The sequence below is a fragment of the Choloepus didactylus genome, chromosome 1 (assembly GCF_015220235.1).
Source record: "Choloepus didactylus isolate mChoDid1 chromosome 1, mChoDid1.pri, whole genome shotgun sequence".
Lineage (NCBI taxonomy): Eukaryota > Metazoa > Chordata > Mammalia > Pilosa > Megalonychidae > Choloepus > Choloepus didactylus.
The window spans coordinates 221,349,423-221,375,143 of NC_051307.1; the positions used below are offsets into that span (position 1 = coordinate 221,349,423).

The 25,721-nt window shown below is 37.4% G+C and overlaps 1 protein-coding gene and 1 long non-coding RNA gene across 5 annotated transcripts in view; both read right to left on the reverse strand.

Moving 5' to 3' along the window:
* Window positions 1–13,648, reverse strand: part of LOC119506993 — a 108,114-nt gene extending 94,466 nt beyond the window's left edge. For both annotated transcript variants that reach the window (XR_005211092.1, XR_005211090.1), the window contains exon 1: window positions 13,495–13,648. This is a non-coding gene — a long non-coding RNA (uncharacterized LOC119506993). The remainder of the gene's footprint in view (window positions 1–13,494) is intronic.
* Window positions 13,649–19,958: 6,310 nt separating this feature from the next.
* SUCLG2 (succinate-CoA ligase GDP-forming subunit beta) overlaps window positions 19,959–25,721 on the reverse strand; it is a 302,213-nt gene continuing 296,450 nt past the window's right edge. For all 3 annotated transcript variants that reach the window (XM_037800053.1, XM_037800047.1, XM_037800036.1), the window contains exon 11: window positions 19,959–21,065. In XM_037800053.1, the coding sequence (XP_037655981.1) occupies window positions 20,950–21,065 (116 nt within the window). In that variant the 3' untranslated portion in view covers window positions 19,959–20,949. The remainder of the gene's footprint in view (window positions 21,066–25,721) is intronic.

Below are 25,721 nucleotides of genomic sequence, written 5' to 3' on the forward strand. Positions count from 1 at the left end.
ACCGTGCCTGGTATCTTCTTTGGTCTCTCAGGAGCAAAAGCACCTTTGGGCCATGACAAAAAGGTATAAAGTAAGACCCTCTCAGGCAAACTGTAGTATGAGTAATTGCTCTTATTATGAGTAGAGGAAATGAAGAGTACAGAAACATAAGTAATTAATAGGTCATCTTTGAAAGCATTTGCCACGTAGACAAAGAGCACCCCGGCAACTGTGTCTAGTCTGGCAAAAGTCCCCATCATCTTGCTCTGGATATCAGAGAGAAGACACAATTGGTAAAATGACTTTTCCTGGATCCAGATTTCCACATTTGTTGTTTTGGGTTCTTTAAATTTACCAAGTCCAAATGGATTAAAATTTCTATTTCCAGATTCTTCATCAAATCTCTTAGAGTGATTGTTTTACATTTCCACTCCTCACCTACTCATTCCTAGCCCTTCCCTCTCTAAGTAGAAAACCACATCTTCTAATTTAATAACAACTTGCATATCAACCTGAGCTTCCTCAGCCAAGGTTTTCTCCACCTTAGAATCTCTCTGTACTCCCACTTTCTCTGTGTTCCATTTCTCCTGGCTCCAGCGAAGACCTATCCTGCCCTCCCACACCTTCCCACACCCTCCACTGCCTCTTCGTATCACAGCCTCTAAGGGATTCCTCCATAAATTATTCACTTCCTTCTTATTTGTGTCTTCACTGTCTCCCTCTCTCAAGATTCAGAAGTTCAGATCTTGTGCTCCAGAGTCATAAAAATTTAGGTCCAAATTCTGACTGTTTGACTTACTATATGTGTAACCTTGGGAAAGTTGCTTAATTTCATTGAGGCTCAATTTCTTCATGGGTAAAACTGTAATTGTAATGTCTCCCTCAAGGGTAGCAGGAGGAATAAATGAGATAATGCTATAAAATGTTTAGGGGATTTCTGTGTAAGGGGACTCCTTAGATTTAAATATTTGTGCAATCTCTTGCCCGCTAAGCAAAAAACAATGACAGGCAGAATATGAGAAAAGAAAAGCAATATGTTATTCCAAGACTCAAAAGTAAGATAAATGTATCTTGAACTAAAAATAGAACAGAAATACAAAGTAATAAACAGAGTTGAAGCTGCAGGCCTGTGGGACCCTGCGCCTGGAAGTGGGCAGTGACTGCCTAGAGCTAGGCTTCTCTGCATTAACAGGGACTAAAAGAGATGCACAAAAGAGACAATTGGAGTCAGATTCACATTGGGGACAGGGATAGAGAAGCTAGGGGAAAAATTTTGCATGCCACTACTTGGAACTAAGGCTTTAAACAACCTATAAGCCTCAGGGGATAAGAGGACAAAAGCAGGGCTGCCTGAATGGAAACTGAACCAATATCCCTGATGTGTAAGTGGAGCAGGGGCCCCAAGTGATAGAATAATGGCTCAGTGTCCAGCAGCTGAGTGTAGGCAACTGGAAGAGGGGAAGGAGGGGAAGGAAGAGGGAGGGAAGATAAAACAAGAAAAATAAAAAAGTAAAATACTGATATTTTTGTAAGCAAAATTCACTCCTGAAGAAATTTATTTTATAGAGGGAGACTAACAACTTCAAAATTAAAAGGATATTTAAAGACAAAATCAAGGAATACTATTTTTTAAAAATAGATAATAATAGGAGCAAAAATGGAAGAGATAATACTACAAATATTGAAAACTTATTAATCTGAAAATTGAGGTAATCTCTTGCTAGTTGATAAGAGGCTAGTTGCCCTATTCTTGAATAGGACAATGAGACAAAAGGGGAAATTTTGCTAGAAGTCTTCTAGGAAAGTTTTCTACATTCCTAGGAAGGGTTACCACTCAAGAAATGCCCCTTCTTGCCTTGCGACACTATCTGAAGATGTGATGCTTGGTGCTGTGGCAGCCATATTAGGATCATGACAGCAAAGACAAAAGAATCAGAGAAATTGACAAGGACAAAGGACATTGCTGAGTCCCTGAAGTAATCATCCCAGAACTGCCCTGCCTTTAGATTCTATGTGAGATAATAAAGTCCATATTGTTTAGTCAGCTCTTAAAAGACTATTCTATGACTTGGAGCCAAAGTGTCATAACAGACATAGCATACTGTAACCAGTTTCTTAATTTCATTTTAAACATGGGGATGCAATGCAAAATTCCTGCTTTTCTTCCCAACCAGAATGGAATAATCTGAGTAGCCTCCTCTCATGGATGGCAAATGTGCTTCAGGAGCCAGAGATGGAAAGGCTATGCCAAGATAACAAGCATAAAATTTTCTGAACTGTCTGCCTCTTTCTCATCAAAGTACTGAACAATAAGCAGGATTCGTAAGTGATGTCACATCATTGGTCTAATGAGAGAGGACCAATGGGCCACTCCCCATCTAATTAAGAAACCAAGATTTCTGGCAAATCTAAAGATAATTTCTGATTACATATTCTCTTTTTGCCCATGGCTCTTCAAATGCCTTAATCAAATAAGTAAATTTCTTGAACAAGTTATCTAGCTAAATATAACCCTCAAATATACTTCAGGATTGAACAGGTATAATCTATGCTGCTCAATTTTCCAAGTACATTAGCAGGTAGTTGAACTTATGTATTAAAAAATAATTTTGTGAAAGTTTTCATTAATTTGTCCAAGTGATTTTAGCAACAATATCCTAGAAAAATCAACCTTTAACATTAAAAAAATTTCAGTGGTACAATTACATAGATTTTGGTGGGTGACATGCTCTGAGATACCAGTTTTTGTTTCTTTCATTTTTATTGAGATTGTTCAGATACCATACAATTATCCAAAGATCCAAAGTGTGCAATCACTTGCCCCTGGGTACCCTCATACAGCTGTGCATCCATCACACTTAATTTTTGTTCAATTTTTAGAAACTTTTCATTACTCCAGACAAGAAATAAAGTGAAAGATGAAAAAAGAAAAAAAGAAAAGGAAACTCTAATCCTCCCCTGTCCCTAACCAACCCCCCTCAATTGTTGACTCATAGTATTGGTATAGTACATTTGTTACTGCCTATGAAAAAATGTTGAAATACTACTAACTGTAGTATATAGTTTGTAATAGGTATATAGTTCTTCCCTATATGCCCCTCTATTATTAACTTCTAATTGTATTGTCATACATTTGTTCCGGTTCATGGAAGCGATTTCTAGTATTTGTACAGTTGATCATGGACATTGCCCACCATAGGATTCAGTTTTATACATTCCCATCTTTTGACCTCCAACTTTCCTTCTGGTGACATATATGACTCTGAGCTTCCCCTTTCCACCTCATTCACACACCATTCGGCGCTGTTAGTTATTCTCACATCTTGCTACCGACACCCCTGTTCATTTCCAAACATTTAAGTTCATCCTAATTGAACATTCTGCTCATACTAAGCAACCACTCCCCATTCTTAAGCCTCGTCCTATATCTTAGTACCTTATATTTCACGTCTATGAGTTTACATATTATAATTAGTTCCTATCAGTGAGACCCTGCAATAATTGTCCTTATGTGTCTGGCTTATTTCACTCAGTATATTGCCCTCGAGGTTTTGTCATCAACCCATTTTTTTTTTAATATGGTTTTGTTCACTGACCATACAGTCCATCCCAAGTAAATAATTGATGGTTTTCTGCATGGTCATACATTTATGTGTTCACCACCTTCACCACTATCTATATAAGAGCATCTACATTTCTTCCACAAGGCAGGAGGGAGAGTCAAAGAAGGTAGAGAGGTAAAAGAAAAGAGGAAAAAAAAAAAATGACAGCTAGGAAGCAGCAAAAGGAAAAATAACCTTAAATCAAAGTAGAATAAAGAATCAGACAATACCACCAATGTCAAGTGTCTAACATGCCTCCCCATCCCCCCCTCTTATCTGCATTTACTTTGGTATATGAGATATCAGTTTATCCCCATGTGAGTTTTCAATTTTTTACTTTAAGTACATGAAACTACCTTTTTTTCATAATAATACCTGAGATTGGAGTCATAGATTCTTATAATGATTTTTCATGCAACACAAGACTATAGGATCCAAAACAACTTGTTACTCCGATTTATTGATGAAGCATATTGTATTGCTTGTTCTTTTCCCACTGGAGTATGCATTGGGGACTACACCTTTTCTTTTTTCTCTCTCTGTCTCATTTGTTAGAAAAACAACTCCACGATTCCCTCAGATTGCTGGCATTAGGATAAGGTAGCATAAAACAGATGAATTCCCTTATCTCCAGATAGAAGAAACTACATACAAGATTTTCTTATAAATAAAATGCACACATACAGAAAAAGAATAAAGAAAACACAACAACAACAAAAACAGAGAATAGAGTCACTATAATAGAGTCTAGATTAGAAGTCAGGACTCTGGGGTCTGACTGTTCATTCTTAGACTTGTTCCGAGATGCTCAAAAAAATCACTCAAGAACCTCTTGGTGCCTCTCTGGGCTGTATCTATAAATGGTAATTACACTTTTCTATTATAGAGCTCTATTACCATCTATTGTGGTGTATAACTATCTCAAAGGAGTATTGGACAGCTTATTTAGTGCATGGAGTATAAATCACTTTGAGTTTCTCACAGGAATGCAAAATGTACATTAAATGCAAAGTCTAGCAGTGTGGGAAGAGAAATAGAAACACAGAAACTGTGAACCATGAACATGGCACATACAGAGGTCTCAAGACAGGGGTGTCTTAGTCTGTCAGGATTGCTAGGACAAATAACACACATTGGTTGGCTTAAATAACAGGAATTTATTGGCTCACAGTTTTGGGGACTAGAGGTCCAAAATTAAGGTGTCCACAAGGCCATGCTTTCTCCAAAGTCTGTGGCATTGTGCTGATATCAATCCTCCAACATGTGGCAACCTCTCTCTCTCTCTCTCTCTCCCTCTCTGGCTTCTATTTCTGTGTACAAATTCCTTTGCTTTTAAGGATGTCAGCCATAGTGAAATAAGGCCTGCCCTCATTCACTTTGATCATGCCTTAACTAATAATAGCATCTAAAAAAGGTCCTATTTACAAATGGGTTCATATCCACAGGACCGGGATTGGGATTTGAATGTGTCTTTTGGTGGGGAGATGACTCAATCCCCAACAAGGGGTTATGTGGTCTACCCCAGTAGCCTGCTGTCGGAAAAGGAAAATGATGCAAAAGATGGGATGGGATATTTTCAAAGTCTTGACTGAAAAGATTGATGAGGCATATTTGTACCCCAGACTTAAAATGGACAACTCTGTGGAACTTGACATCTCTGGCAGGACCTCCAAGGTCCAACATGGTCTGGTCTCTGCTCACCTCTCTGTGATAGGTTGATTAACTTAGGGAACCAATGTCCATGCTTTTTGGCTGGGTTGTTAAACAACTCCCATCAAGAAGTAAAGTATACTTATGGTATCTTGGGTCTCAGTTTGGACACGTGATTTGCTTTAGCCAATGAAATGTTAGTACTTGTGATGCAAAGAGAGGCCTAAAAAGTGCTTGCATATTTTTGGTTTTGCTCCTGCTCCTCTGTGATTATAATGAGAACATGCCCTGGCTAGACTGCTGATGGAGGAGACACACAGAAGGCCCAGATGTCCCAGCCAAAGCCAACCTAGATCAACGATCAGTCAGCTGATCCTCAGAAATGTGAGTGAGCCAAACCAAGACAAGAAGAATGGCCCTGTTATGTTATTTTCGAAGAATTTTGAAGAATTGATGGACTTTTGACTTCTTGGACATGGACAAAAATGTGTAGCTGCCTTTCCTACCTCCTGGTGTTATCACAAGTTATCATTGAAGGTAGCACACAAAATGGCACTATCTAAGCTGTTGGTACATATATGCCTTTAGAAACTGTGAATAAAGTATCAGACCTAGTTTTGAGAGTTGCAGGATCTAATAGATATCATTTTAATGCTTGTATGAGTTATGTGGTCCTACAATACTGGAAGGAAGATAGGAAAAATCAAGATTCTATCAAGTTCAAATTTCATAAGAGTAAGGTAAAAAGCCTTTAACTTTGGAGACAAAGAATACCAAATCCAATCAAGTAATGACAGCATCTGGGCAGGGAGTTGCTGATTTCCAACAATAGATCCAAATGTGACTACGTGGGCTATGAGGGCCACTGAATTGATGTTACATAATCTTTATTTTCAACTATGCTAAGGGTTCAGTGAGTCCCACCTGTGAAGCTGATGAGACTACTGTCATCAGAGTCCAGGCCAAGGTCATCAGCTATTGTGAACTTCAGTTGGCCCAGGGAGATTCAAGTTAGGTATAGAAATGTTTGACACTCAAATGTTCAATATTTTTGGGTAAAATATGGTAATTTATGCACCTGAAATGTTTAGTTTAACACGTCAGCATCGTGTTTCCAGGTTAATATGTATGATTGAGCACTTGATAAAGTCTTGGTATTTTAAATTGAAATCTTACTAAGTATACAAACAATATCAGGATATTTAAAAGAATTTAATAATGACTATTTTTAATTTTAATTTAATTTGTTAGATTTATGAGAACTACTTAGGCTGTTTTGGGATAGCTTGCCATAAAACTGAAAACACTTGAAAAGAAAATGGATGTGTTAAATTTATACAGGCAGTTTGAAGGCTTAAAGGAGTTTAAGTTTGGAAATAGACCTAAACGTGAATCCCCTTAAAAATGATTTGTTAAAATTGGACAGATTTATAAATAGAATAAGATCTGTAAGTGTGAGAAGTAAGTTTTAAAATTTATAAATTACTAACTTTTAAACCAATCTAAAGCTCTGAAAAATCTTTTCAGTATAAAAATCTACCCAGAAAGACATGAAATCTCTGACATTTACATAAACATTACATGAAAATATGGTCTGATTATCATGTACAGGAAATTCCTGTCAGGTTTTCTAGTATTTTATTTTCCATCACTTCTCCAAGTCCTGTTCAAGTTCGTTAGTAGTTCTAATCACATCTGGGTTATCCACTTCTTGAGTAGAGAGGCTGTCATTATTTAATCTGTTTTCTCCAAGAGGTTGCCATGTTGTGTGGGAAGAGCAGATGTTAAATAAACATTTGTTTCAATTAAATTTAATTACCTGTATTTTTCAAGCCTTGTTTCAAAATGGTGTATCTTGGCACAGTGATCATGAAGAGGTTTTGTGTTCAAGGCACACTTTCAAATACTAGAATTTTAGATACCATGTATCAAAGGTTGACAAGACTCAGAAGCTAAAGCACACCAGCCATGAATGAAACTTGGGCACTAGTGTGATGAAAACTTTGAGCAGCAGTTGGTTTCCTCTAGCATTCTGCTGCTGCTGGGCAAGAACTGTTGGCTGCCCTGAGCATGCCCTTTTACATACTCACGGGGCAACGTTCCGTCATTCCCTTTAACAAGTTATGTTTCTTAGGTGCTTGCTTATTCTTACACTGTGCCTCTTCCTAAACATCAAGTTTTTATTTCTGCGCAACACCTCAACACAGCTCAATGTACTCTTTGACATTCATCAGTGGAATGCAACGTGGCATACTTTCAAATACCAAAATTTTAGACATCATGCTTCAAGGGTTTAAGAGTTTCAAAATAACATGAAACACACTATCAATAATTATAACTTACATTGTTGAAAAAAGTAAGTTGTTTATATTGGACAAAATTAGGGGACATATCCATGAAATAATACTATTGAGAGGCATAACCTAATTATTCCAATTCAAGGACTAAGACTAAAGTGAGCATTTATTCTGCAACTCTGCAATGTAAAATGAAGGAGATTAACTAGCGAGAACCACTAAGTTAAATGCAAAGAATACAAAATCACCTGTTTTATCCACAATTACATATTAGTTTATATCCTTATGATCAATTTTCTATGTATACATACACGAACACATTTACGTTGTTTCCAATTTTTCTCTCTCACAGACAATACTTTGACAAAACTGCTCCTGCATACATCTTTACATATTTGTCTGATTATATCCTTAAAATACTTTCCTAGAAGTGAGAATGTTTATTAGGTATGTATCATTGACTAAAAGCAGAGAAGACCAGTAAATTAACATACACTTTCTCCCACCACCAACTCTACTTGTCCATCTCCCAATATTTATTTGTTATATTTAAATCTTCCATTGTCAAGATTTACCATAATTATTTAGCAAAATTTCCTTAAGTATGTATGTTCGGTGATCTCCAATACTTTTTTTTTCCCTATGCTTTCTCCATTCATTGTTCAGCTAGTCATTTTTTGAAAAAGATCTAGGAGTATTCTGTTCCTTAAATCCTTTCATACTGGAGAATTTCTGTGCATTTAACTTAGACATTTGGCTGGGTGTTCTAGTTTGCTAATGCGGCCGGAATGCAAAACACCAGAGATGGATTGGCTTTTATAAAAGGGGGTTTATTTGGTTAAACAGTTACAGTCTTAAGGACGTAAAGTGTCCAGGGTAACAGATCAACAATCGAGTACCTTCACTGGAAGATGGCCAATGGTGTCTGGAAAACCTCTGTTAGCTGGGAAGGCATGTGGCTGGTGTCTGCTCCAAAGTTCTGGTTTCAGAATGGCTTTCTCCCAGGACATTCCTCTCTAGGCTGAAGTTCCTCAAAAATGTCACTCTTAGTTGCACTTGGGATATTGGTCCTCTCTCAGCTTCTCTGGAGCAAGAGTCTGCTTTCAACAGCCGTCTTCAAACTGTCTCTCATCTGCAGCTTCTCTCTCAGTTTCAGTGTGTTCTTCAAGGTGTCCCTCTTGGTTGTAGCTCCTCTTCAAAATGTCACTCTCAGCTGCACTGAGTTCCTTCTGTTGGCTCATTTATATGGCTCCAGTGATTTAATTTAGACCCACCCTGAATGGGTGGGGTAAGACCTCCATGGAAATTATCTAATCAGAGTCATCACCCACAGTTGGGTGGGGCACATCTCCATGGAAACACTCAAAGATTTACAATCTAATTAACACTGATAGGTCTGCCCACACAAGATTGCATCAAAGAATATGGCTTTTTCTGGGGGACAGAATGCATTCAAACTGGCACACTGGGTAAGATATTCTTGGGTAACACTTTCTGTCCCTAAGAATTTTGCATATTTTGTTTCATCATCTTTGGTATTAAAATTGGCTGAGAAGAAGTGTAAGTCCAGTATGATTGTTTCTCCTATGCATTCTGTCATTTAAAAGTTCAGTAAGGACACCTGAAGGATTGTCTCTTCAATCATTGAAGTTGAGAAACTTACATATTTAAAAAATCAATTTTTGTTATTGATATCTCCTGGAATACAGTATTCCTTTCCATATTTTGGCATGATTCCACATTCAATTTGATGATATTTTTTCTTATTAAAATTTTAAAATAACTTTAATTTACAGTTCTTGGTTTCCCTACTTTGGGACACCAATTATTCTTGTGTTAGATTGTCTTTGTCCTCCATGTTTATTATTTCCTCTCTACTTGCTTTAATTTCTTTATCGACTCCCGCCCCCACCCTTCATTCATTGTGTGCATTGTAATATGCTTAAGATTCATTATCATTTCTGATTTTTTATTAGTTACTAAATATTGTTTTTCTGGCCTTTAGTTTCCTTATCTCCCTTTTCTTCTTCTATTTTGTAGTCAGTCAATCATTGATATTCTTTTTTTTTTTGTTTTGTTTTCTACCTGAATTAATACTCTTCTTAAGTTTTTCTATGTCAGGAAGCTCTTCCAGGGAATTCTTTTTTTCTATTTCTTGAGATATATGTTTTTCCAAAAGGGATTATTTGTCTGTTATGTATTATGCTTTTATTTCTGTCTCACTGCTTTTTTTTCTCTTTCCTTCACTACGTAGAACAGACACCATGTTATTTCTGTTTCTTTATTTTCATGTTTATGCTTAATACAAGCAGCTCTGTCCACCTTCTCATTATTCTGATACAGTGTGTGAAAATTCTCTTTGGTCCTCTGCCTGCCTTACGTGACATCAGCTGTCTACCTCCCTGTAGGCTGGGAAGTATATATTCTGACTTCTTTCCTGAGGCCAAGTGCGAGTGGTGGGAATGCTGAGGGGTGGATGGAAACTGTTCAGCTGGAGCTGTCTGCAGTCTTAGTTGTAAGTGCTATGCCAGTGCCATATTATTTTGCTAAATGTCCTGGGCCAGGGTTGCCTCTGCCTAGCTGGGGGTTTGTGCTAGTACACATTTATGTGCCCTTGTGGTGGCGAGGAGACGTGCCCCCTGGCTTCAGATCATTCCTGCTTTCAATACTGAGCTTTCAGCCTTTGATTCAGTCAAACAGATCAGACCAGGCATTCCCTCTCCCTGTTTCACCTGTCACCACTCTGAAGCATTTCCAACCCCCTAGAGGAGGAACTGTGAACATTTTTAGGCTGTTAATCTGCACTAAAAAGTTCCTTCCAGAAAGGTTGGATTGACTACAATCCAACTACCAAATCAATGAGGAGTACCTATTTCCCTATACTCTTGCCAACCTTGCTTATTAGGATTTCTCTTTTTAATACTACTGGATTTTTATAAGAAATTAAAAGTATGAAAAAACATAGTATAATGCATTCAAATCTAAAAAAAAAAAGAAGTTTTGAAACCCACAGGCAATATCTTGAAAGTATACAAATGTCAATGTGTCCACACAAATTGTGTAACATTTTAAGCAATTAGAAATTAAAGGATTTTTATTGAACTGAATGGGTATAAAAAGTTCCTTGAAAGGCAGCAATCATTTAAGTGACAACATAAAACTCAAGTTAATTAAAATATATCTGTTTATCAAAGCATAGTAAACTTACATGCTTCAAGATATTGTATTATAGATGGAAAACAATGATTTTTTAAAACAGAGGTCCTGAATGATTTTCAAAAATTAATAGTGTTTTCATTGGAATGCAGGCAGCATGGCTACTATTCTTTCTATGAACACACAAAAAAATTTAGCATCAGCTGGTAAGGTCACCCACTTGCAACCATGAGATTGTGTAAGTGAAGAGCTAGAAATAAAACCCAACCTATACTTTTAACATATGTGATTCCCAATATGAGGTCTTAATTAATTATTGCTTTATTGGGACATAGCTCACTTACCATAAAATTCACCCTCTTAAATTGCACAATTCAATGGCTTTTAGTATATTCACAGAGTTGTGCAACCATCACCACTCTCATTTCAGAATATTTTCATCACCACAAAAAGAAACAATGAGTCCCCATTATACCCTCCCATCTAGTCCTGAAAACCACCAATCTACCCTCTGTCTCTATAAATTTGCCTATTATGGGCAATTCAAATAAAGAGACTCATACAATATGTGGTCTTTTGTGACTGGATTCTTTCATTTCGCATAGTGCTTTCTAGGGTCATCCATGTCATAGCATTTATCAGTACTTCTTTTCTTTTTATGGATAAACAAAACTCCATTGTATGGCTATACCACAGTTTGTTTAACCATTCATCAGTTAATGGACATTTGGATTGTTTCTACTTTCTAGCTATTATGAATGATGCCATTATGAACATTCATGCACAAATTTTGGGGTGACTATATTTTTATATTTCTCTTATGTATATGTTAGATCACACGGTAACTCTATGTTTAACATTTTGATGAACTTCCAAAGTGTTATTCAAAGTGGCTGCACCATTCTACAATCCCACCAGCAATTTTTAAAGTTTCCTATTTTTCCACATCATCACCAACATTTGCAATTGTCTTTTTTATTTTATCCATCCTAGTGGTATGAAATGGTATCTCCTAGTGGTTTTGATTGCATTTTCATAGTGCCTAATGATGTTGGCCATCTTTTCATGTGCATTGACCCTTTTCATATCTTCCTTGAGAAAAGTCTATTCAAATTTTGCCCAATTTTTAACTTGATTATTTATCCTTTGATTGTTGAACTGTAAGAGTTCTTTATGTATTCTGGTACAAGTCCCTTCTCTGACATATGATTTACAAAAATTTTCTCCCATTAAATGGGGCTTCTTTTTACTTTACAGATGGTCTCTTTTGAACCACAAAGTTTTTAATTTTATTAAGTTAAATGTATCTTTGTTTTGTTTTGTTTTGTCACATGCTTTTAATGCAAGTTCTTTTAAAACTTTTTATTTATTTATTTTTTTAATGCTTAGGGCAAATTGTTATAAGGTCTCAAGCATATGAATGTTTGATATTAATAGAGAAAACAAACTCCAAACCACATCCTTCCAATCTGCCAGTCTCTCCCATTCTCTGCCTGATCTGTCAATAATTGCTACATCCTGACTTTCCTTTCTTTCTTTCCTTCCTAGCAAGGAACAGAGTTAGAATGGCTTCCAGTTAAATAAACATGTCCACATGTTACTGCCTTTGAAAACACTAGGGAGGACCAAGAAAAAAAGAATATTTTCCCCTAGTTGGCATATAAAATCTAATTAATTTTGGATTTGTGAGGTTTGGCATAAGATAATTAGGAACTGCTCATGGACTATTTGGAATATCAAAATATGAGACAAGACTGTTGGACCCAAGCCTCTCCAGAAAAAGGGTGAAGGATGAAAGTTAAATTTACTCATTAATGCTCTGATAATGCTGTCTCCAAGTTTCACCCCTCCTGAACTTCTGCCTTTTGTCTTGTGGGTGATCATGGTTTTGTATGTTGGGAAAAGCAGTGATGAGAAGGCACTTGGGATCAGGTCCCAAGAAAATGGTCCTCATGTTATGCATTGTGCAAGTTCAGGGAGGTGCCAGTCACACTGTAGTCTGTGCAACCTGCATATATAGCACCCATATGGCAAGCTGTTAAATCTTGCTTTCCAGGGTTCTGAGTACAGTAAACAGGTAGTGTATTTAGGAACCTATCTTGCTTAATTTCTTGGCATTCAACATTCTTTCAAATTATCTGTAACTACAAGAAGCACATCTACAGTGAATTTGGGTCCCTGTAGGTATAAAACAAAGAACAGTGGCATTGGGCTCAGATCAGAGTTTCAGTCCTCCCCAACCACATATTAGTGGCATGCTCTTGGTCACATTACTTAACTTCTCTGAGATACAATTTCATCCTATGTTAAGCAGGAATGACAGATTCCTAGAGTTGCTAAGAGCATTAAATAAAGTAACATCAGTAAAATTCCTGGTACACATTAAGTAGTTAATCAATGTGTGTTCCTTTGTAGCGAAAGTTATGTATCCTAAAACTCATTAGATTCAGATGATAAAACTGCACTGTTCAATAGGGTAGTTACCAGCAATATGTGGCTATTAATTAATTGAAAGTATATAGACTTAAAAATTCAGTTCCTCAGTGCTCAACAGCCACATATTGGACAGTGTAGATATTTAATGCAGTCTTCAGTGTAGGAAACCAAACTGAGCAGTGATAAAATAGAAGAAGTGACAGAATTACCCAAAAACCAGAGTCCAGAAGTCTGAATTTTTGCTACCAACTATGTAACTTCAGATGAGAAACTCTATATCACTATGTCCCTATTTCCTCATTGATAAAGTGGAATAAAGCCTTTGCAGTGCTGTGGGGATCACGTGCACTGATGTCACCTTTCCCCCTGCTTACCTGGCATCTTCCGAAGAATCCAAGACTAAGTAATACACAACACAGTGTCACAAGCAAGGACCACTGAAGATGACTCGACGGGAACAGTCCTTTGGGAGTTTTATATTCATAGCCATGATTTGCTATTATGCCAAGGTACCTGTAAGTAGTTAAGAACAGCATATGCTCAAAAGCACAATAAGTTATCTGCAGACAGTTCTTGTGGGGATGGAAAGACACATCAAATTAACGTAACTGAATAGGTATTCATTGGCAAGTGGCCTTTGTAGTCTAGTAAGTTCTCAAAACATTTAAAATGGAAAGATCAAAGATCATATTTCCTACTTTTTCATTTCTGTCTGACTTTAATGCCTGAATTTGCCTTTCCAAAGTTCGGAAACAATATTCTGTTGCTGTCATTTTAGGTCAATGCATTTTTTTTTTTTTAATTTGTAAGACTTTTTATTTTAAAATAATTTCAAACAATACAAAGAACTAAAATATACCCTCTACCTAGATTTACCAACTTTTCCTTCCTCCCTCCCTCCCTCCCTCCCTCCCTTCCTCCCACCCATCCACCCACCCATCCATCATCTATTTTCTACACCCTTGAGAATAGGTTGTATACATCATGCTCCTTTAGCACTTAATACTTGTATATTTCCTAAGAACAAAGATATTAATTTATGTAACCACTTTAAGTACAGTTATCACATGCAAGAAATTTCACATTGATATAAAGCATATAGTCTATATTCTATTTTTTTCAGTTGACCCAATAATTTCCTTTTAGATCCATTATTAGATCTAGTCCAGGACCGTGTATTGCATTTAATTGTCATTGTCTCTTTAATCTCCCTCTTTACACAATTATGGTAACATGTATACAACCTAAAACTTCCTATTTTAAGCCCTCCCAGGCATACAATTCAGTGGGATTAAAGCACGATGTTTTGTTAACATCACCATCATCTATTACCAAAAGTTTTCCATCACCCCAAACAGTAACCCTGGAGCCTTTATGCATTAACTCCCTATTCCCCATCACCCTCACATCACCCCTCCTCCTGCCCTTGTTCACTTCTACTCTTCTTTTTGTCTGAATTTGTTTATTCTAGATGTTTAATGTAAGTGGAATCATACAGTATCTGTCATTGCATATATGACTTATGTCACTCAATGATGTCTTCAAGGTTCATTCATATTAGTAGCATGTAGCAGAACTTCATTCCCTTTTATGGCTGAATAATATTTATATATACATATAAATACATATTGCATTTTGTTTATCCACTCATCTGTTGATAGTTGATGGACACTTGGTTTGCTTCTACCTTTTATCTATTGTGAATACTACTGCTTTGAACATTGATGTACAAATATCTGTTTGAGTCCCTGCTTTCAATTCTTTTGAAAGTGGAATTGCAAGGTCATATGGTATTTCTATGTTTAACTTTCTGAGGAACCACCAAACCATTTTTCCATAGTGGCTGCACCATTTTGCATTCCGACAATGATGTATTAGGTTTGCTATTTCTCCACACTTAACCATTTTCTATATATATGTTTTTAATGGTAGGATAGAAAGTATGATGTAGTATCTCACTGGGGTATAGATTTGCATTTCCTTAAGAGTCAATGATGTTGAGCATCTTTTCATGTGCTTATTAGCCACTTCTTTGGAGAAATGTCTATTCAAGTCCTTTGCTCATTTTTTTAAAACTGTTTTTTTGTTGTTGTTGTTGAATTGTGGGGGTTCTTTGCATATTCTGGTTATTAAGTCCTTATCAGATAAAGGGTTTCTAAGTATTTTCTCCCATTTTGTGAGTTATCTTTTCACTTTCTTGATAATAACCTTTGATGCACAAAAGTTTTAAATTTTGATGAAATCCAATTTTTTTTTTTTTATTTTTTGTTGTTGCTAGTGTTTTTGATGTGAAATCTAAGAATCCATTGCTGAGCATAAGATCATGAATATATTTTCCTATGTTTTCTTCCAAAAGTTTTATAGTTTTAGCTCTTATATTTATGTCATTGATTCATTTTGAGTTAATTTTTGTATATGGTGTGAGGTAGGTGTCCACTTCCATTCTTTTATATGTGGATATTGTTTTCGCAGCACTATTTGTTGAAGGGACCATTCTTTCTCCATTGAGTGAACTTGGCATGCTTGACAAATATGACTTGTTCATTTACGGGTGGATGGGCAATGTGTTTTTAATTTATCTTGAGCAGGGGTTGGCAAATGTTTTCTGCAAAAGGCCAGAGAGTATTTTAGGGACATAAGATTTCTATCACAACTACTCAACTCTGCCCTTTTAGCACAAAAGCAGCTACCAACATTATGTAAACAAATGGGTATGGCTGTGATCCAATGTAATTTAGGAGAATCAAGCCATTGGACGTAAATTTTCCAATTCCTGATGGAGAGGCATTATTTAGGTAAGAATAAATCCATCCTCATGGCTCTTCACCACGATATGTTTTCTCATTTTTTATAATTTTGAAAATATAGAGTATCCTGCAATTGCTCACAATTAGGCTTTTAAAATTTAATTTAGAAATGTTAAATATAATCTTTTCTATTTTTATTAAGGCCTTGAATAAAAATTGTAAAGCTTTAGAAAGATAATGATATTTTTTTTCTCAGAGAGCAAATTAAGAGGGATAGATCTAGCACATAAACTGTGAGAAAACTAATTAAAAATGATTCACAAACATAGTAAGGGCATTTGAATTGTTTCCTGGTTCTCTTACTAATTCATAAGTTGAACTACAATTTAGGAAAAAAACCAAAGTAAGCTTCGAGTGCCTCAACACAATTTCTTGAGTGGGCGTTACTGCTCAAAACAAATATATTAAGGTCAAATATTTAGATGAACAAATAGCACCTGTACAAAAGCCTGGTAACTTATATGCATGAATGTAAATAGATCCCCAAATCCAATATTCACTATGCTTTTTGTGGTCATTCACAGACTTGTACAGAATGGTGAAAAACTGGATATGCCTGACATGCACATTCCCAGCTGAGGCTGAACAAGGCAAATCTCTATTGTTTCAGCTCTTATTCTATAAACAAATGTCCTTTTTTGCAATATATTTAGTAACATGTTTTTCGCCTTTTTGTACTTCTTGGTGATTTCACTGGTTAAAATGGTTCTAAATATCCTGGGGAGGAATCCAGACCCGGCATTGTGGAATGGAGAACATCTTCTTGACCAAAAGGGGGATGTGAAATGAAATGAAATAAGATTCAGTAGCTGACAGATTCCAAATGGAGCTGAGAGTTCACTCTGGTGGGCACTCTTACACAAAATATACATAACCCTTTTTAGATTTTAATGAATTGGAATAGCTAGCAGTAAATACCTGAAACTATCAACCTACAACCCAGAACCCTTGAATCTTGAAGACGACTGGATAAAAATGTAGCTTATAAGGGGTGACAGTGTGATTGGGAAAGCCATGTGGATCACACTCCCCTTTGTCCAGTGTATGGATGGATGAGTAGAAAAAAGGGGGCAAAAAAAAAAAAAAAAAAGAAAAGAAAAGAAAAACTAAAGGAAGAATGGGGGGGGCAATTTGGGTGTTCTGTTTTTACTCTTGTTTTTTTTTATTCTTGTTTTCACTTTTTCTGGTACAAGGAAAATGTTAAAAAAAATTGGTCGGGGTGATGAATGAACAACTATATTATGGTAATGTGATCAATGGATTATATACTTTGGATGATTGTATGGTATGTGAATAAATCTTAGTAAAAAATGATATAAAAAAATAAAATGGTTCTAAATGTAGTGCTGAAGTGCTGTCTAGCTTTCCTTAGCAAAAGAAGACTACAATGTTCCTTATGGAGAAAACACAGGTATTAGATGAACTTGATTTGGTCCTGAGTTACATGCTGCTACCCATGAGTTCAATGTTACTGAATAAATAATTTATATTAAATAGGAATTTTTAAACAGAAGCATACATAAAACAAGGTTATATATAGATCAGCTGATGAAAACATTGTAACCAGAGGCTCACAGGAACCTAACCCTGTATTTCCCCAAGAGCCAATGGTTCAGTACACACTAATTCAGTGTTTGCTGAAACTTTATAGAACTACCATGAATCATGAGAATTGACTACTGTTGTTCAACCCCATCACATTACAGCAGAAGAGTGTGACTGACACTTATTATTTTTGCCTTCCCAGCAAACGCTGTTTCTTCCAATATCAGGGCTCCAATTTTCCTTGGGAAACCATCTTCTCCCTCCTTACTCTCTGCCCTGATAGTCTGAGTGAGGCTGGCCTCGCCTCCACCCCAACGAGTGGGTATGCAGCCCAAGGCTGGATTTATCAGCGCATGTAAACCCTCCCTCTCTTTTCTGAGGGTGCTAAGCTTGAGAATGTGTACCTGGCATTGCTAGCTTGTTCTGCCTCCTGTGGCAATGGCCTGCTGGAAAATGAAACCAACACAGACAAACTGAGCTGAGATGCAAAGAGACCAAGTTCCAATGCTTTGAGTCTCTGGATCCAGCTATAACTGCAACCAGAAACTTCTGCCTGTTATAACCACAAGAACAAAAGGGTTCTCCCCTTTTTTCTTATGGTTGAGTTGGGTTTTATTACAACCAAAAGAGTCTGGACAAATACAATGGGTTAATCAACTCAAAGAATTGATAGCTGGAAGTGGAAGGGTCACGACTATCATCTCCTCTAAACCTGATGCTTGTTGCAGGAGACTAATCCCACTAGACTAGCAAGTCAGTTAAATCGGTGTGCAAGGTAGTTCAGGTAAAAAGTGGTTACTACTCTGCAAGTTCCTCAGACACGAAGTGCCATGTTTAGATTCTTACCTCCTTGAGAAGAGAAGGCATATTTCATCACCCATCATTATCATCATCATGATCACCATGGCTAATATCTTTTAAGCACTTACATATACACATACAGTTTTGTGTGTTGTAAATAAATCTCACCATCATTCTGTGACATAGTTACCATTAATATCCTTATTGTACGTATGAGAAAAGCGAGCCGCAGCCTAGTAACTTGCCTGGCCCTCAGGCTCTCAGACAGAATCTGAATGAACCAGGCACAACCCTGCTGCAGACAACAGATCCTTCCTTTCTGGCTTCAACCACAGTGATGGAGAATCCAGGCCAATGGCGATAACCCCATGCCTGAACTACAGAATCTGCCTACATTTTCCCCAAAGTGTGGGTCAGGTAGAAATCACAGCATGATTTTATATGATATGTGGACAATTTATATTTAAATATTAATATATTTAAGGAATTCAGGAAAAAAAATCCCACATATTAAGCCTATGTTTTCATGCATATTCTTGCTTAGAGTGAAGTTTTTAAACAATAGCGATCAGATTTAAAAGTAAATATTTTCCATATTTAAATACAATACAGGTGAGACAAAGACATGAAGGGGATACTGGAAGGATTGAAATATGGGACACACTAGACTAGGTTGACATATAGAGGACGTCAAAGCTGTTACCAGCACAAACTGCTCCCAGTTCTACTCTGTGCCATCAATCAGGATGGCTGGTCTACACACACACCAGTAATTCATTCTACAGCTATTTATGGAACGAATTTTGTGCTTGGCATCAGGAATACCATGTGGAGAAACAAACTCAGAAACCTGGAACTTCCAAGAAAAAGCTTAATTCTAATAACACTATTTTGAAAATAAAGGGCTATTTGCTTGCTATTAATCATTTTACAAAATAATCATTTGAAAGATTTAATGTTCTATACCCACCTCCAAAGTGGGTTGACTAGAAACATTGATATATATATATAAGTGATGGGAATACAGATCATTATCAAGGGCAAAAAAATAAAATGGCATGATTTTTGTCTAACTGCCAAAAATACACATTACTTCTTTAATCATACTAACTAGTTATTAGACTATCAAAAAAACAAAACATACCTACAAGAGCAATATCATTGTTCATTTATTGCATAGCATTAAAGAAAGAACATAAGACTAATCTATCAAATGGTTTCTTGCCCCACAGCAGATATGGATCAATAAATAATGTCTCTTTAATTTTTTTTCATGTGAAATTTATGAGAACAGTGTAAGCTAGTAAAACAGAAACAAAAATTTTTGTCTACTACACATTTGTACTTTGAGAGAAAAATTGTTAATGGTGGCATCTGAGGTTGGTTGAAAATAAGGAGTTTACAGCATCATATTTCTTTTAGTACCATGCAGACTGAAGTCACATTTTAACCTGTTAGACATTTGCAATACTTACCTGGGCTTTTGTTTTGTACATAATTTTTATTATTTTATTGGATGATAACCTAACATAGACACAGTTATTATTAAAGTTGAGTAGAAGTGGAATAATCCTGGGACAATCCAAATTTTTTAATTTTAGGGATAAGCGCATGGCGAGGGTAGTATCTCTGTAAAAGAAAAATTGTTTCAGGAGTAAAATTGACTAAAATGAGACACACAGATATTAGAGCTTACAAAACAGAGGATTTTATTCAAATCTGTGTACAGATAAAAATTTACCAAAATTTAAATAAAAAGTTAATTCAAATTTTTCCCCACCACAAAAATGGACATTATTGAAAACACCACTTACTCTCAGTAACATTTTACCATCTTTCTATCACAAGCTAGTATACCGTGGAGGGGAAGGGAAGAACGAAGAAGAGACTGACCATTCACAATTTGATTTTCAGTGTTGTCTCCTCTTGAAATGACTTAATTAAAAAATTTCCGTAAGAATCAAAGTTCTTTGGTTTTGATATAAAAATGGAACCATTAATTCCAAAGTTGCAAATAAGGCTTCTGGCTTTATTTTTTGTGTGGGGTAAACAGTATATTCAATATTAAGGCAAATGGTAAAATACACAAATATTAATATAGACCTTTCATTATAAAAAATATAGTCCTCCAAATGTGTTGGAATTAGGAATTAGGAATTTATAACAACAACAACAAAAAAAGGCAGTATCAGCTATTTGTTTGAATGTCTTAGCTGTACCTTTTTGCTAGTAGGTATGTTATATCATATGTAATGTTTGAGTGTTTTATGGTCTGTGATTTTTTTTTATTATTATATGGGACTAAATGTCCACCAAAATTCTTATAAATGAACCAGGGTCCAACATAAAATTCTATGTGTGCACACTGTTTGGTTATACAGATTATTCCTCCTAATCAGCAAAACACTGCCTACTGGGTAGACTCATCATGACAGAAAAGTATGAGAACAGATGGCATTATTATAATAAAGACTATAAGTGAAATCAGATTATTTAGGTGGTTTAAGTATCTTCTTCAAAAAAATTTACAGGTTTAAATATTTTTCATATAGTGATTTTTGCTCACCCTCCCCCCTTTTTCCCAAAAGGAATAACCAATTCCTTCACAGTGATGACAGAAACATCCCTTTCTCTGGAAAAACGGACTTCTTCCCCCAAAGGATCGGGAGGAGGGCATCACTTCTTTGCCACACAGGCCACGGCCTTCTTGGCCGCATCCTCCAGGTCGACGGCAGAGGTGATGGGGAGGCCGCTGTTGGTGAGGATGCTCTGAGCCTCCGTGACGTTGGTCCCTAGAGGGGGGATGACGGACAGTCACCAAAATGGAACTGGAGGTGGTGCCCTGTGATGCTGTGTACAACCAAGGATGCTTGGGCCTCACATGACACACACACAATTATAAGTGTTTCAGCTTTTGTGATGCTGATCTTTATCTGTCTACTTAGATATATCCAGATGACAAACGTATTTTTTTTTCCTTTTTCACTTCAGTTGTCTAGCATTATAAAGACACTGCCTGTATCTTTCCTTGCACTTACTAAAGTTGAAACAATGAACTTCTTATAAGATTGTGGATAAAGAAAAATTAAAGACCACTTGATCATCAACTAGCTTGAACAAGGAAAATCTTTGAAACGGATTTGTTTCCTTGATTGAGTAGTCTGAGTATGGAATCTAAAGAAAACGCCTTTAGAAAGCCAGAGAAAGACAAATCAGGTTGTTGGGATGGTATGGAACATTGGAAGTAAACACGTGAAGAAATGCAAGACCAATCTATCTAGAGCTTTATCTCAGGAAATGAATTAAATATAAGTTCTCATCAATTTTATTGACAGGAAAGATCATGTGACAAGAGCTATCCTAAGTGTGATAAAGAAAAGAAAAATGAAAGAAAAGAAAAGCTAGAAGAGAAGATGAAAGAGAGGACTTGCAAGAAACATATGTATATTTTTTACTGATAAAAGCTGAAGTTTTTCCTGGTAATGCACAGTTAAGTGGATTTAATGTGGGTTTGGCCCATACAAGAAGTCACCTGCCTAAAGGACCTCTTGGAAGGAAGGAGTTGGAGTGGTGACCTCCACTTTGAGAGTACATATACAGACCTGAGAATTTGCCCACCTATGCCTGCGATATAGTATAGTCAAGCTCTCAATGACACAGAAGCAAACTGGTCTTTGGACCAGAAGGTGAATGCAAGTTAAATGTGTAAATTTCAATCTCCCTCAACAGAGACATGGGCTACAATTCGCTTTCAAATGTCCTCCAAATCTGCCAGGGAAGAAATATGTTAAGATACAAAAAACTCTTCTCCCTTTTCCTTTTCTCTTCCGAGTATCCTCCAATCTCAACACATAGCTCCCAAGACCTTCATGTATCACCCCAAGAAGCAGACTCATATGCCTGAACATCTTTTATCATCTGACTCTATCTTTCCTCTCTGTGAATCCTGATGTTGGCATGGATCTGGCTAGGCCTGTTGATCTCTGTTTAACTGGAAAATACGATTTGCAGTGGTAGTAGTAGTAATCCTAGTCCTAATCTCAATTCTTGGCACATACCACATATTGTTCCTGGGGACTAAGTACATTAGTTTATTCGTTCCTCAAAAGCAACCCTGAGATAGCTACTATTGTTACTCTCATTTTACAGGAGAGAAAACTGAAGCACAAAGACTTTAAAAATCTTGTCTAAAGTCTAGTTAACATTGCTAGGAAGTCAGGAGTGAGGATTCAACTTAATCTCTCCCTTCTTTGAATGGTGTGTGGAAATCATGCTTGAAATATCCATTCTGAACTGTAAATAACACCTTCTAACTTTATAAATGTATATCATAATATGAACAATAAGTTCTCCATATTTTTGTGGTTTTATGAAGTTTTCTCACATGTCACTTTATATGATGCTTACAACGACCTTGTTGTGAGTTACGTGTTTACAAATCAGCGGTTTTTCAGCCAAGGGCACTGAGGTTCAGTGACTGGCTGGCTTCATTCTCAAAATCCTTTGCTCTTCCCACTCTATCTTAGCTCCTCGGTAACTGTCATTGGGCATTAAAAAATTTGCAGCACTTTCCTATGCATGACATCATCTGAACCTCAGGACAACCATCAAGGATGCTATACATTATTTAAGAGCAAGGATCAAGTCTGCTATAGGGCAGGTTCAAGTACGGTCTCTGCTCTAACTCCCCTCTGCCCTACTCACTGTCCCCTGCCTAGGAGGGACCAGAGGGTGTTCTCTGCCCTAAGGCAGACACTGATTGGCTCTAAATGGGCACCTGATCCAAGGGTGGCCCATCTTACTGCCCAAGTACAGACAATGTAATTAGTGTGTCCAATTAGATTCATTCTCTTGCAAAAGGGTGGTAGACATGAAACAGAAATTAGTATCATAAACAGGAGTTGCCAGCTGTAAGTAAGCAGGCAAGAGAAAGGCAGGGCAAATATGCAGAGCTGTGGAATGAAGTGAATAGACAAGTACTAGAATGATGCTCCTGAGGTCAACTTTGATCTCAAATACTTCTCTTCCTTGAGTCCATCCTCATAATGGTTCCTGCCCATACCAAGAACTGTTTCTTCAGTTTTACCTGAGTTCCTTTCCTTGTATATGGCTGAAATAAACTCTTGACCATTTTTTTTTAAAAGAGAAATTTAAACGGTTGCTCTTCCTTGCAACCAAGTAGCCCAACTAAATCAGTGCCTTAATGAATTCTCTCTTCAGCACCCAACTTGGTATCAGGTATTCCCAGGAAAAGAAGACTGATTTAGGAGTTCACAAACTTCCAGAAATGCTGGGCCTTTGCCCCTTCTGTCTTCTCCATCAGAGCTCTGTCGCCCTCTGTCTGTTTAGCTAATCCTCGTGCATTTGTGAGGCATCTACTTAAATCACCATTCTTTGGGGACGCCTTCCTTGTCACCATTCCCCAAGTCCCAAACTAGAGCAGCGGCTTTATAATAAGCTTCAAGAGTATCCTGTACTTCCAAAATCATAACACAGATTACACACTATTGGGAATGCTTATGGATGTTTCCCTTGTCCCCAGTAACCATAAGCTTCATGAGGGTTGACACTTTGTCAGACACACTCACTGGGCACAACATCCATCACATAGTATGTACTTATTGACAGACTGAATAACTGCGGCCATTCACATGTATAAAGCATGTTGAGGAGGTGAGGTGTGGGTGGATATGTTGATGCTCACCTTACTGGCCCAACACCCCAAACTAACCCTTTTTCATAGAGTTGGAATAGAAAGCCCTAACTTCCTAAGGGAGGAAAAGGAGTGATTATTTTTGAGCTCTCTCAGGGTCCTCTAGTGGTATCTTTCTCTAAGAAGGCAATGCGGCAGCTGGCTTTGTTCACTGCCCTTGACTCCAAGCTGCTGCAGCTCTCTCGCCCCACAGCTCCGTAGCTCCGTGTGCCCCAGACAAGGGAAGGCTTGCTCCATGGTTACCAACCAGCGGGCAGAGCCAGGATTAGAAAGGGGGTGGAGCAGCTATCCAGGAAAACTGCCCTTCCCTCCTCCCAGCTGCTCCTTCAGTGCCTGTCAAAATGTCTAATTGCTTCATAATTCCATATCCACTAAGATGAATTTTAATTATATTTACAGTTACACTTTAATTACACCCTTACTAAGCATAACCTAGGCATGCTCAGAACCAAGCAGTTTTTGAAGGGATTCTCACATTCAAACATAAGGCTTGGGAAAAGGACTATGAGATGAGAAATGGGTCATATACAGAGACCTTGTGACAAGATGAAAGTCTGTATTACGCAAGGAGAGAGAGAGAATACACCACACAGTCAGGAGGAATTTAGAGGCAGGAAACAGAGACTGGCAAACAGAGGGAGGGAGATAGACAGGGACAGAAAGAGAAGAAAGAGTAAAAAAAAAAAAAGAGAGAGAGAGGCACCAGAGAAGAGAGACAAAGGAAGCAAGGTGAGAGATGCGCGAAAGGAGAAGGGAGAGAGAGAGGCAAAAAGAGAGACAAGAGGCAAGCAGAGGGGAAAAAGGAGATTGAGATTAAGTGAGATTAAGATAGAGACACACAGAGCGAGACAGAAACTGAGAGAGAGAGATGAAAAGAGAGACTCATAAGGAATATCCCAGAGAGAGACGTAGACACATGAAGAAGAGGGAGACAAGGAAAGACAAAGAAAGACAAAGCTGCCAAGTCCTTCCACACCAGCCCCACCACCTCGCTTCTAAAGTGCTCTACCTGGTGTCCCTTCGGAGGACAGAGCTGGGGAAAGGTCAGGGAGAAGCAGAGCCAGGGCAGGCTCTGCTGCCTGCTGACAATGCCCCAGAAAGAAACGAGGACTTACTTTCTCCTTCTGTTGAGGAAGCAGCTGGAAGGGACAGTGGGTACTCAGAGAGGAGGGCTTAAGAAGAAAAAAATAGCAGCCATTGAAATCAGGTCACTGGAAAAGAAAAGAAGCAGAGGAAGCATGTGGCAAACACTTGTTGGTTTGAGGCTTTCTCTTTTTTAGTGATAGGTTGGTTTCTTCTTGATTCAGCAAGTGGCTGTCATCTATTCCCCATCCCTTTCCCTGCCTTTATTTCTAAACAGAAACCTTCACAGCTGCTTTACACACCAACATGGAATTAAGTGTTCCAAAGAGACTGCTTATGCCTGTGTACCCAATTACAAAGGAAACTGATCTCCTTTCCACATTTAAATGGGGCTGCTGACACGTTCTAATATTTATTAAACGCTGCATTGCTTTTTAATGAGGTTGGAGGACAACACTTTTAATAACCACCTGTACATAACTGATCAACTCCCGCTGGTCCAACTTTAGGCACTTCTTAGTATCTGTTTGTTGAAAGCCACTCAGCTAAATAGTTACCTACCTACTGCAGGCCTTAAAAATGCTAACATACAGGGAATCAAAGGAGAATGGTTTTAAAATGAAATTATGCTATACTGCCAGAAGACACTCAA